At 36.5% G+C, this 14,494-nt stretch overlaps 1 protein-coding gene across 1 annotated transcript in view; it reads left to right on the top strand.

Annotated features, from left to right (window-relative positions):
* Positions 1-14,494, top strand: part of kcnq1.2 (potassium voltage-gated channel, KQT-like subfamily, member 1.2) — a 285,958-nt gene that overhangs the window by 14,342 nt on the left and 257,122 nt on the right. Inside the window, exon 2 of the mRNA XM_088922866.1 lies at positions 7,427-7,517. Coding sequence (XP_088778992.1) covers positions 7,427-7,517 — 91 coding nt within the window. The remainder of the gene's footprint in view (positions 1-7,426; positions 7,518-14,494) is intronic.

The raw sequence follows: 14,494 nt of genomic DNA, 5'->3' as shown, positions 1-14,494 counted from the left end.
CATCCATTTTCTACCCTTATCCCAGCAAACAATAGGCACAGGGCAGGATACACCCTGGATGGGATGCCAGTCCATCACAGGGCAGACACAGACACACACACCCAGTCACTCCAGGGTCTCAGAAGCCAATTATCCTACCAGCATGTCCGAAGTGTTACACCTAAACTCTAGAATTCTTGACTTTCTCTCTGCATGTTACTTAAATTTGGAAAACCAAAAGAAGAATATGCATTGTCTGTTATCTTAAGAGAAATCTCTTCTGTATTAAGACTCATCCTAAATTAAGAATGATGTATATCTTTGAAAACATTTGCTGATTTAAAGATGGAAGGATTAAAGTTTAGTATCATTACTGTACTATCATACTGAGACTTAAGAATATACAGTTGTATTTGCTCTTCATTTATTTTGTAATCAGTATATATTGTACATATGATACAACTAGAACAATATCGTATTAGGCACATACTGCAAAAGTTACCAACAACAGCAAAAAATTAGAAATGGGAAAGATGAACCGAAGGAGAATACCGTACCAGATATTGCATGCTGTAGTAAGGGATGAAATCTGACGTCTGTCGTCTTGAAAAATACCTGTTCAAAGATCAGAGTAATTGAAGTGAGAGCATTTTAAAATCTGGTGGCAGTAGATTACTGAACCTGATCTGGAGATTTTATTTTGCTTTAGTTCTGTGATTACCAAGCAAGATCCCTAAAATTTCTTAATTCCCTCATCTTTTGTAAACAAACTGTCGACCTAATACTATAGCTTTTGTGAAAGATTCTTTTGCGGCTCAAATTCATTTTATTTTTTACTTCCTGTTATTAATGCTCTGCTTGCTCTGTAATCAGCTGGGTGCTATTCAGAAACAAAGTTTTACGAATTCCCTGAGATTTGTGTTTCTGATTTAAAATTATCAGACATGTCATGGGTTGGCCCTATGTTGTATGCTCTGTATAGTAATCACAAAGCCCTGCTTTCATTGCCTTATTTTCTAATGCAAAATTATTTGATGTTGGCAGTGAGTGATTTTTCACTTTAACCAATATTAACCAAAATGAAACCGTAAAGTAATGGCAACCAAAATGTACAGTAATGTCAAGAAGCAAGAATAAAAATAAATGGGGAAAATATATAAAATATTACTGAATCTTTTACCACTAAAATACCATTGCAAAATCATATTTCCTTTCCTATAATATTACAGACTCTGAAATTCAGTCCCTTAAGGCAATACGTTTAGAATTGAAATTCTAAATTCAAATTCAATTTTTTATCTAAATAAGATAGATACTGAAATCTATCTACTTCTGAGGACTTATTCTCTAACTCCTCGGCAGTTGATTTTGTGGCTGAAGAGCAAAGCAAAACATACAGATGTCATGACAGTCAAAGTTAATCTCCCACTCTCACCAGAGGTGGTGCATGCTGCACTATTTCCTTAGTTTGCTTCGGTATGGCTGGTGTGCTGCTGTAAATACTGTAAATTCTCCAGGTTTTTAGGGTTGAAAATACCTTCTATGCTATCTCACTGTAGTGTCCCTGTACTTCTGTCCTTTTATTAATGAATGCTACTAGAATGGGAATCACTGTCCTCTACTGGTGGGATAAGGCAACTGTGAGATTAGAGACCAAAGGTAAATTAAATTACTAGGAAATCCAATCTTTTAGCACAATTGAAATGTGTTTAGTGAATGTATCCGATTTATTTCAGATTCCCCAGCAAGCGACAGTGTTGCCACACTGTGATCTGGCTGTTTTACATCTCCATATCCTTCAACAGCATCATGCCGAGAATACAAAGCCCCTCCAATGATGAGGGCAATGGGGGTGGGTTGGGGGGGTACGTTTCACACATTTCTCTAACTACAAAGTCCAACTGCTTTGCAGAGGTGCATGTTGGGAGAAGAGGATTGTATAATCAGTGTACTGTAGATGGCATCTGGTGCAATGTCACCCCTACTTAAAAAGGGATAATCTTAAATATATGGATGTATCCCAAAAACACACTTCGAAATATGTAAAAATAAAGGCTCATTACAGTCCACATGTTACTTGCTTGGAATGTATTGGAAAATTGTGACTCATTGCACATTAAATTTATTAGGATCACTAACTTAAAGAAGTGAGGGTTTATACGCTTTTGAATGGTATAATCTTTAATAAAACGGTTATGCTAACCATCGTCAAAATAAGCTAGAAAGTAGGAACTTGTTTTATTGTTCTAACATTTGTGACCTAGACACGTTTTTTTAATTAAAAAAATAGGTTGAGACCGAAGTTTAGGATCTCGCATGATTGAGACAGTTTATTATATTTACTGTACATGTAATATCCGGTAGCTGAGACAAATTTTAAGTACTTGGGCATACCAGTGACACAAAATTACATTCTTAAATTAAAGGCTCCCCAACTAGAAAATTAAGAGCAAGCCCATTGTGAAAAAAAATATTATAAACAATAGTACAGCATTTATGACATTTACCATTACGACAGGCCAACGTACTGTATAATAATGCTTCAAAACAAATCTCCAAGGACACTTGAATGGAAATGCCAGGTTGTATGCCCATTACAGCGTTTGTGGAAACTGATATGATTGACAAAACTATCTCCCACCAAAGCTAGGGTGTGAACAACATGGAGCATAATGATCTTTTGCAAGGTACTAAGTTTTCTTTACTCATAAATTGAATCTTGGGCCCTTTGTCCTTAAATGTCAAATACTGTATCACTTCCATAAGCTGTGACCTTTGGCATGTGTACTGTAAGTCTCAATGGACAGTTAAGCACTGTAAACGAAGTCTTTGTTTCCTTTTTCCTTTGAATTTCATTCATTGTGTGAATACTCCTCTGGTTTGATTTTATGCTGTACAGTTACAGTTTGTAAAGAGAATTTACTCTCATTTCCCATTTTCCCTGACTTGGGGGAAAAATGCTGTGCGACACGTTTTCTTTGTGACAAACCTAACCAGGTTTTCCTGAATTGTCTTTGGTTTGTTCAAGCCTGTTTTTGGAATGGTTTAAATACATTCTGATAATGCAAATTTATGTTAGGACTGCCCATTTCATGGTTTTTTATTTGTTTTTATTCATTAAGTTTTCAAAACTGGCAAAATGGCGGCACAGTTGTGCTGCCTCACAGTTCTTTAGTCTTTGGTTCAATTGCTGGGATGCTAAACAGCTTGAGTTTGAACAGTATGTTCTTTGAACTTTTGCACTTTTCTTCTAACCAGTTTATAATAAACATACTGTAATAATAAACTTTATTTTATATAGCGCCTTTAAAGGTGGCTTCTCAAAACGCTTTACAGGATGACAATAACAATAAATAAGAAGAATACAACAATAAACAAGTAGAATACACAAGATAAAACACAATTACAATATATAGAGGAGACCGTGGATGGTGGTACTAAGAAGAGCAGAGGGGTGAAGAATGGAACCAGTTAAGTAAAGCCTTTTCTGAACAAGAGGGTTTTGAGTCTGGATTTGAAGGAGTTTAGAGAAGGTGAATCTCTGGTATCCTTGGGCAGAGAGTTCCAGAGCTTGGGGGCATAACGGGAGAAGGCCCCGTCACCCATACAATGTAGATGGGCTTGGGGGGGACAGTAAGGAGAGCAGTTTCAGCCCACAGTCCAAAGACGTGCTGTTAGGTTAATTGTGGTTCTGGGAAAATTACCCCTCATGTGAGTGCATGCCTGTCTGCGTCCGTGTGCCATGCGATGGACTGGTGTCCCACTGCTTGCAGGGTTGGGCTCCATCTCCACTGCTACCCTGTGCTGGATAAAGTGCTTAGAAAATGAATGAATGGATGGGTGGGTTTCAGCACAGACTCTCCTACTTCATGTAGGTGTTCTAAAGGTTTGCAAGCCAGGATGCCAAAATTAATGTCTACCAAGATTTAATAAATTCATATTTTAGTATATAACTGGGGGATTCACAACATTCTGTCTTTCTAAGTAAAAGAAAACAATTATTGACATACAATATCATTGTTACAAAGGTTTAGCAGATAGATTGTATCTACAATGTACACTGGGGGGGTTTGCACTTGGGTGCAAACATTTCTAGAGTATTAGTACTCCTGTCAAAACTATTGTTACATTACCAAGGCTAAAATTACCAGTATTAGAGTAAGCTGGGAACCATTACTGAGAAGAAGCAGTCCCAAAACATCAGTGAGAGCCAGCAGCAATTTTATTCCCTTCTTTGCTTCTCTGCTTTATTTTCATTGTTCACTGTACTGCAGATATAGTATTACTAACATTCATGGCATTACTAGCTGAAGAACTAGGATGTTGGAGCGAGAAAAAGTACAGTTCCAGACTGTTACAATTGGTACTACCATCCCAATTTACAGTTGTTCTATATCCCATATAGAGGAACTGAAAGGAGAAGGGACTGTCTCATTGTACAGCCCTTGAGCTGAAAATAAAGATTGTGCTGTCCAAATGGCTTTATTAAAGCTTCCTCAATGGGACACTATGAAGCTGATGTTCTGAAATCGAGCCCTGTCCCTAAACACCCCCAATTGAAAAGCCCATTAGTAAATTTAAAATTAAGTACAGCTGGCCAACTAAAAGCTTTGGAGCTTTATCAAACAGGTTTAAGGTGAAACTGAACTAGAATTATCAGAGAGAACCAGGAGAATGCAATTGCATTGAGTAATATGATGTGTGGACCTCAGTATGTCAAAAAGAATACAGCGTTCTAGAACACTTTTGATATAATTGTGGAATCGGTGCATATGCTTTGTGTGAAGTACACATGTATTGAATTGCTTCCATCTGTTTTTGTATAAAGACACCAAAATTCCTTGTACAAGTGATATATATATATAGTACTTGGCAAATAAAGTAATTCTGATTCTAAACAGCCCCTTTACTGTAACGTTCTGTTCTAGGCAATCGCATACCTTCACTGTCCATAAAATACTATCTGCTGAGGTGCAATATCCAGAAAATGGAAAAGGTACCATCAGAAAAAAAAAACTGTCTGGTCTTGATGTCTGCATCTGTTTAGAATATCTATCTGCTGTTGCAAATAGATTTTTTTTTGTTGTGTTCGGAGGACATTTGCACAAAGCTTATTTGAAACATTTTAATAAAGAATAATGCAGTTACAAGAACTGGGAATGAGCTTGGGATGTAATGTCTGCAAAACCTGCTCAATTTGAACTGTCGTACTATGCATACAACAGTATGTACTGTACCTGGGTTCATGGCTGTCGCTAACTAAATTACTTTTTGAACAGAAGGCTCTAGCTAAATTGAAACATGTTGACAAGACCTGATGCCAAGGTGATTTAAAAAAAAAACGCGCAAGTGTACAATAACATATTACTTTGAGAGCTGTACAATTTGAAAATAGGGTGTACATGGAGTATTATGAATAGAATGACGCTGGAGAGTGAAAATCTTCACAAATATGGAAGAGAGTCTGATTTAGTGAATTCATGCAAGCCATTCCTTTGTGATGATGCTACAATATATAGTACTGTACATTGACTTTTTTCTGTTATAAAAATATATATTTTTGTAGCATTGGTAATTATGGGGAAGTTAATGAACAAACTGAATTAACATATCATTCAGACAATCCCAACTTTTAAAAAATCCACAGATGTGCCCCTTTAACTACCTTAATTACTCTAATCTGAAACTTTTATACTCCTTTCCGTGAAGAAATTGTTTTTTCATACAGTGGGTAAACCACGTTGATATTTATTTAGCTTTCATGCATATGTTCAAAACTAATGGAATCTGACCTTAGCATGGACTAGTTAGACAAAAATATCTCCTGTAAGTGCTAAAGGAACACAAGGTCATGCAGCATCTGGGAGAATGATGTAATTGCTGTTTTATAAAAAAGGATCATTTTTGTTCTTTATCTCTGCAGTAATGCAGATGGAACATTTTGATCACAAAGCTCTATGTGCTTTGCTAGTAACTCTTAATCCTAGTAGTGGAAAATACGAGCCCATCTGGCCGAATGTGTTGTAGAAAAAGGGAAATCCTACATGAAGAGAGGGAATAAAGGGTGAAATGGGAGGAGACTTCTTATATCTCATGAAACCAAGTAATTTCTAACTGTATTCAATGTCCTCCGGCTATTTTTTCTGTGGTTGTACAGTAGCTTAAATAGATTGTGACTGTGATAAAGTATTTGAAACGTGCACTATGGTAGATGAGGAGAAGGCAAGGCTGACTGCTACTGTAAAACAAGAGCTACGTTTGGTTATTTTACTAGATTGCCACTTTATAAAGAACTTCATTCACTTTCCTTTTCAGTATTGGGTTAGCCATAAGGTACAATAAGTGCTGTTTATTGAATGCTTGGTAGTGCTTGTGGTCAGATCCTACATGGGGGATCTATTTGCTCCTGAGGAAGCTGACGAGAGACTTCTCTTAACAGGCTAATTATACAGTAATGTAAATCCAGCTCGTACACATTGCATGATAATATATACAGTACTGTTGATGGAAGCTGGCAGGCACAAGTAAGTAAATTGAATTGGTAGTTCTTAAATTAAAGCTATACTGCAAAGCAGAACCCACCCAAAATAATGACAATGGCCATGCTTGAATCATCTAAATATACAGTATGCTACTATGGGCCATTATAATACAGTAGTTCTTAACCAGGAATGTGTTGTTCTTAAAATTAAGTGAATTACAGTAAGTGAAGTTTATTGCTGCACCTGGATGACTTGTTGGTATGGTGTCCCTTAATTGGATGAAGTGGTTAGAAATGGGATGGATGGATATGTTAATACTTAATGCCAGCTGCTATATCACCCTGTAACTCACAAATGGCAACTCACTGAAGCTCAGCAGGTGTGAGCCTGGTCAGTACCTGGATGGAAGACCTCTTGGGAAAGCTAAGGTTGCTGCTGGAAGAGGTGTCAGTGGGACCAATAGGGGGTGCTCACCCTGCATTCTGTGTGGATCCTAATTCCTTAGTATAGTAATGGGGACACTATACTGTAAAAAAGACTGTCAATTGGATGAGACATAAAACTGAAGTCCTGACTCTCCATGGTCATTAATAATCCTTGGGCGTTTCTCAGAATGTGTCCCCATGGCTTCATCACTCTGCTCTCCTCCCCACCGATAGCTGATGTGTGGTGAGCGTACTGGTGCGCTTTGGTGGTCGTCATATCATCCAGGTGGGGCTGCACATTGGTGGTGGTGGAGGGGAGTCCCCATTACCTACAGTATATAAGTGCTTTGAGTGAAGTGTCCTAAAAAGCGCTGTACAAGTGTAAGTAATAATATTTCTTTTGTTCTCGTTACCACATTTCAAAGAACTAACCCTGGTTGAGTTGCGCATTGGTGTTTTTTTCTGTAATTGCAACTGACATGACTGATGTTACTACTACTATGAAGCTTGTGTTTAAGATGCATTTTTTTTTATTTTCAGGTTTTTAATGGTGCTAGTCTGTCTCATCTTCAGTGTCCTGTCAACGATAGAACAGTATGCCGAATTTGCCAGTGGCACACTCTTTTGGATGGTAAGAGCCTTTGTCGGGTAATGAAGGGCTTTTTTTTACAGGTTTTACAGGGTTTTTTTACAGCGTTGTCAAGGGTAAATCGAGCTATTTTTGTCCATATATTTCTCTTGATCTTAAGATATTGATCTTAAGGGCAGGATATTGCTAACACAATTCTGAACTATATGTTCAGGCACTCGGAGGTTGGCTGAACTAGGTCATTTAAGATTTTGGAGAACTTTTTGTAGAATTAATGAGATGAGAGTTGAGTTCTTGGATCCTTTTGATTTTTTTTAAATGAATAAATTATCTGAATATGTTCTGAGAATGAAATACTATTGAAAACTTGAATACTTGGACTTGTATACTGCATGCATGTTGCTGTTTCCAAGGTTAATATAAACTTAAGATTGACAGCTTTTCTTGATTGGAATATTCATACTGGGCATGGCTTGCCTTTTCTGACTCTTGACATGATTTACTGCACTTGTTAGGATCTCAGCTTGATCCCATTCTTAATTGTTTTCTGCTTTAATTATACTTTAAATCCTCATTTCCTTTCAAAGCTAAATGACTTCGATTTTTAGACAACACCTATCAGTTTCTGTGTAGTGTATTTTGTATCAAAGTACTGTATGTTTTGAATTCGTTTTATAAGGAGATGTGCAAATGATTGTGTATTTGTATATTACAGCGGTGTTTTTTGAGAACTGATATGGAAGTCAGAGACGTCAGTAGAACTTTTTATATTACTGTTACATGTGAATTGTTTTAGAGTTCTCCAAAAGTGTGGCTAAATTAGCACAGCTACAAGAGTAGTTTTTTTTCCTCAGGAGTTACACGTCTGGCTATAAATCTTGACATTAAGGAATTCCTACTGTATGTAAAATACAGTATATATTTATTTTATTCTGTAATACAATGAGCCACCACACGAGGGTAGCATTTCATTGGGATATCGAAGACATCCTTGCTAAAGCCCAAGCTACTGTAATTCAGAAGGTGGAGGTCTTATACTGGTAGTAGCAATGACTGCATTTGTAATAATTATAGTAATCTCAGTACAATCAGTCTGACTTGTTTTCTAAGCCATGGAAAAAAGAGTTAGCCAGAAAAGGACATGCTCACAAATGCAAAGGCATGTAGTTTGAGAGAAGGTTGGTAGCATAAAAGTCAAGCTTTCTGATTTAGTTTTAACTCAAATTTTAACTAAAATTGTGTGTATGTCAATAGGGAAAATAAGGCAGGGCTTTGCAGTATGTCCCATTTTGTTGAGTTGCATATGATGAATACACTGAAACTTAATTTTATGAACGCGAAAATGCTCATTTTCAACAAATATGGGTCAATTAAATGACATTGCAAAGAAAAATTCCACATGAAGATGTTTATTGCACAAGCATAACCGTATTTGGTATTGCAAGCCTAAATTAGTGCAGGTGCACACATTTACTCATGCAATTAGCTGGCAGGCCTCTCTCTTGCAATTATAGTTGATCACAGATTACAGTATAAATAAAAACACCTGTCTCTGCCAGGTTCCTCAGTCAAGTACTGAAGTTCAGGCAAATATTTAAGCATGCCATTTTCACAATAATTTTCAAAACAAACTGAGAGGTGAAGCTGCAGAACTGCATGGATCAGGAGAATGGTATAAAAAAACCCCCATCATATATTCCTTTGAGTATTGTGAACTCAATCATTAAGAACTCAAGTATATCATACCAGCCGGACTCAGCCTAGATCAGGCTGTATCTTCAAACTGAGCAAATGGCAAAAATGGAACTGGTAAGGCCATTGACATCTTTGGAAGAGCTATAGTTCAGTGGCTGAGATGAAAGAAAATGTCCATGAGTCAACAGGACTCAGGTCATCGCAGAGAGGAAATCCATTTCAAATCCCACGTGGATGTCAGTGATACTGCAAACGTTGGGGAAACAGGATTATAGTCACATGAAACGAAACTGAAGAATGTTGGGCTAAATGTACAGTAAGGTCTTACATCTGCTGCAAACCCACTGCAGTACATTAGCCAGTCAGTACCTTCCCCACTGTCATGCATGGTGATGGTAATGTACTGTACTGTGTGGGGCTGCTTCTCATCATCAGTGACTGGGAAGCTTGTCAAGAGTGAGGCTGGAGCAAAGTGCAGGAAAATCCTAGAGGAAATCCTGCTTCAGTCTGCTAAAGACCTGCAACTCGGATGAGATTTAATAGTAACCTGAGAAAAAAAATAAATGTCTTTGAAAGTCCTGATTTGAGTCCGACAAAGTTGTGGCAGGACTTGAAAACAATTTCAAACCAACTGGATGGACCCGGAGCAAGTGGGCGAATAAGAAAGGGTAAACTTTGTACCATCCTGGTTTGCAAACGTGGTAGAGACTGGAACTGCTGCCAAAAGGGCAATCATTGTTTTACCTGTAAAAGTATTCAGTGTATGCCTTAATAATTTTACGTATTTGATTGTAAATATTCCCCTTTAAAAAGATACCTACTGTATGCATTAATTTGTAATTCAGCAAAATGGGACATTATGTGAAGAGTGTGTATAGTTTTGCAAGGCACTGCATACATATTTAGGTGACATATTCTGCCCCTGTTTTGGACAGCTACAGTACATGAAAGCAAAGTAATTGATAACAGAATACTTTTAACACACTAAACTGGAACTGGAAATCGAATTGAATTGAACTTTTTATCATTTTTAACCCCGCTCTAAGTTTTATAGAACTGAATTTCCAAATGTGGAGAAGGTAAGTTTAATTTTTTTGTTTTGCACAACCAGAATCTATTAAGTGCCTTGAGTTGGTCCTTGTCTCTCAAAAGTTTGTACAGTATATTACTGTATTTGCCTTGACCATATGTACTGTAAGAGGATATGGGCACCAGCTGAATCCATGTAAGATCAAGGATGATACAGACTGCTCCTTTTAGGCACAGTAAATCTGGGACTTTCACACAGCAGAATCCTTCATTCATTCCAGTCAAAAGAAGAAACATGAGACTATAGTTGATTTGTTTTTCAAGACCTATTGTTTGCGATTTCATGTGTTACCTCCAAGTGTGTAATTGTTTTTGCTATTTTGTTTCATTTGTTGAAATATTTAAATGATAATATTGCTTCTTACACAGCATTTTCAATTTATGGTACCTGTTTTGCAAAAGTAAACATGGAAAATAAGGGATAAAGCACATCAAAAGTTTACTGGGTGTGTAGTAACAAGTTTGGATTGATTGGATTCAGTTTTATATTCAATTTTGAATGTAATTCTTTGGTATATCCTCTTAATACTTGAGTAAGTGGATATAAGGTAATAATAACCATTTTTGTGAAACATTAGACAAACATCTTTGTGACATACAATAAGAAACACCCCTTTAAAAGAAGAGGTAAAAATGCCACTATCTAAGGAAGAATGCAAAAAGTCAGTCATAGAAAATGTGGTTTTGAATGCACTTTAAAAAACGGAGGGACATAATGTTTAAACTATCATGTGTATATTTACTACTGTTACATTGCAGAGATTTTCTGGAAAGAGAAAAGTAATGATTTGATTCAGATGTTTGAAGGTGACCAACACTTTGCTTAACCGGGCTCATTAAGGACACTAATGACAAGAGGGCACACATGGATGTTCTATATACTGTACAATACTGTATGTACAGTATATGAAACAATAGAAGACAATTTTTCCACACATGCCTATTATTCTCTGGAATAAACATCCATTACTCTATTACTCATCCATTACTTTTTCACTCAATGTTCTCCAAACTGTTTCCAGCATCTTTTAGTATTTTGCTATGCGACTTGGATTTATTTTTCATTTCTGAATCGTTTTGTAACTGTTATACCAAGTTATAACATTAATGCGATCATGCTTTAATCTCACTCCAGTTAAGCAGCTTAAAGCAAAATACGGTCCTGGAACTAATAAAAAAAATCCTAGTTCTTTTACCTCTGCTACATCTTTGTGTGCACCTGTGAGCTGCCTATATAAGTGTTGTGGATCATACTTTGTGCATTCAGGGTTAGCTGACATGCATGAATCAAAGCTTGTTTGTGTTGGATTCCAGAGAGCACGTTGGTCCCCCAGGATATTTAACTTTCAAGATGCTTGCCAAGATAAAGTTGCCTAGTGCATGTAGACATCTTATCACGTGAATATTTTTTATATAGATTAAAGATTTGTAACACCTACTGTACTGCTGCTTATGACCTGAACGCAGCTGTGAAACAGCTAAACACACCCCAAGGCTTGTTAATCAAACAAAGTTCAAGTTGTAGTTTATGGGGTGTGTGCAAGCATTATTCAGACAGTGCAGCATTCATTTTGTAAAGATGTAATGGATTTGACAGATTCTACATATAAGTAAGTGGTATATGTTGGGGGACATACAATAATACACTTAAAATACTTTCAGTTTTATTTCACTTAGTTTTCTAGGCAGGTGGGACAAACTGTTTTTCAAGATGTCACAATAATTACAGTATATATAGATATCAGACAAGAATATTATGTGGCACACCGAAATGTACCCCTTGAAAAGATTTAGTATCTGCACAATTTTCACTTTTAAGTATACGTGTTCCATTAAATTCTCCATAAAAATTGGTGTTTGGTACTGTAGGTACAGTGTGCACTAACACTTTTTAACATTCACTCATTTGTAATTATCAACGAGTCATTGTGCATTGAGTCGAAAACCTTACAGTGCTCTCATAAATTCTTTACAAAACACAGATTTACAACCTGAAAAATGTAATAATTTACAGTGTATAAAGTGGGTATAGAAAGTCACCACCCCCTTTAAAAATGTGTCCATTGTTTTGTGTAACACTGGGAAAACAAACTTTTTGTACTGTTTTCAAATTTTTGAATGGATGGCAGGGATAATGGATTCTTAAACCGTTATTTTGTATAGCTAGGTAAATTAAATTTTGAATACATATGTAGAACATATCGCAATGAAAGAAATCCTATGGTTTTAGTTGAACCCATTCCCTTAATTCAGAATTCTCTAAACGCATTTCACACAGAAAGGAGCATTGGCTGACAAAGAAATGACTTAAAATAATGAAAAGGTTAAATGATCTTGTGCTTCAAAATATAGACATGACTTTTCAAGACAATTCAGGCTTTTTTTCTGATTTGTTAATTTTTTTGGTTGTCTGTCAGTGCTTTTCCATAATCCTTAAAAATAAATCAAACATTTCACTTAAAGCAAGCTGAAGTATTCATCATTGAAATAGAGGATGCCAAATTTCTTGACATGTCTCCTTCAAATAATTGTTTTTTGCTTGATTCTTTTTTTAATCAAGTTTTTTTTCTGCAGAGCACTATAAATGATTCCAGTCATGTGCTTTATGTAAAAAGCTATTGAGGATTTTTTTTTCTTGAAAAAGAAAGTGATCAGAGGCACAATATACAGTATTTATTTTCAGTTTAAGAATTTGAAAATTAATTCAAATTTTTCTTCTAACATACAGTAGGTACTAATGCTTTTTAAAATATGACCTATTCTAGAAACTATTTGCAGAAATGCTACTATCGACCATTTTTTTTCTTCATGGTTGGAAACACGATCTGAAAAAAATTGTAACTGTTTCTACTAAGAATTTTTTTCCCCACTTTAGATACGCTATGACTTCAGATTGAAGAACTTAACATGCTGTATCTGAACCAAACTTAAACTTGGGTAATGAAGAATGAAAAACTGAAAAATGAAAAGTGATCTTTCTGATTTTAGGATTTACCGTTGTTCACTTACTATTATCTCCTTATTTTCCAAACTTCAAAAACAAAACAACCAAAATGGAATGAATTCTCCTTTGAGATCACATCTTCAAATAAAATACTTTGAAATATGCTTTAAGAGGTACAAATGGGCGCACTTTAGTGGTAAAATAAGATCACTAAAAGAGAAAACGATTAATTGCATTAAGTTGCATCACTGTATATACAGTATACAGTTTGCTGTATTAACAGGTAGCAGGACATAATGTAAACAAGCATTTTAATAACATGCGCAGTTATCCTTTGAACTCTTAGAAGTGATAACTCCGTGTGCTATTGTGTAATGATGTAGTTGAATTTTCTGTACAGTTTTCCTCTTATATTCTGAGTTTGACTCAGAATTATGCCGCAGTTCTTGCCTAATTACAGTAGTGAGTATTTACCAGGACTGGACACACACTGAGTAGGCTTCCTTCGCATTCATTTCCCTCACGTTAGAAAAGCCATAAACGTGGTATTTAACGGAGGAGTCTGAAAAGGTGGGGCTATATTAAAAGCATGCATTGACAACTTGATTGCTTCTCGGGCGATGTTAAAAATCCTGACGGTAAAACTGTAAAGGAGGAGAACCACTGAATTTACTGCAAAGGCCTGGCTAGACACATGTGCAAACAGCACCGCAGGGGCAGCTGTGAGGGCTCGATTGTTCAGGGCCTCCATTCCACCAAACCACTTCCTCCAGAGGGCGAGGAGGTCTTCAAGGCCTGTCGGCTGTCACAGGAGCCACAGACCCAGCTGTGCAAATGGTGCAAGGCTGCTTGGTGTGGGGCTTGAGAAAAATAGCCATTTATAGGAAAGTGAGCAGGGGTTTCTAAGGGTGAGGAAGATTAAAAATTAGATACAGTACACTGTACCTTTCTTTGAGATGTTTTCCAAAAATTCACGCTGAGCTTCATTACCTTCAGTCTGGCACCACCTGAGTCAAGGTCAGAAACGGAATACAGAAACTGTATTATTATGAGTAGTATTATTTTCAGTGTTTCCCTGTCGTATTTCACACTAATGTATTATGGTGAAGTACAGAAACAAAAGATTGAGCTGTAAGTCTTGGGTGTGGACCCTGAATAACTTTTTTTGTTGTATTGTGTAGTGATTCTTTTTTTCTAAAAAGAACAGCCGTCTTGTTTTTTGGCATCCCTCTTTCAGTTGGGAATAAATTAAAGGCTGTGTTCAAAAAACATTTTCTATTCAGTCATGGAA

The sequence above is a fragment of the Atractosteus spatula genome, chromosome 8, assembly GCF_055471065.1.
Source record: "Atractosteus spatula isolate fAtrSpa1 chromosome 8, fAtrSpa1.hap1, whole genome shotgun sequence".
Lineage (NCBI taxonomy): Eukaryota > Metazoa > Chordata > Actinopteri > Semionotiformes > Lepisosteidae > Atractosteus > Atractosteus spatula.
The sequence above is the reverse complement of the archived record's forward strand: the minus strand, read 5'-3'. Positions and strand labels throughout refer to the sequence as shown.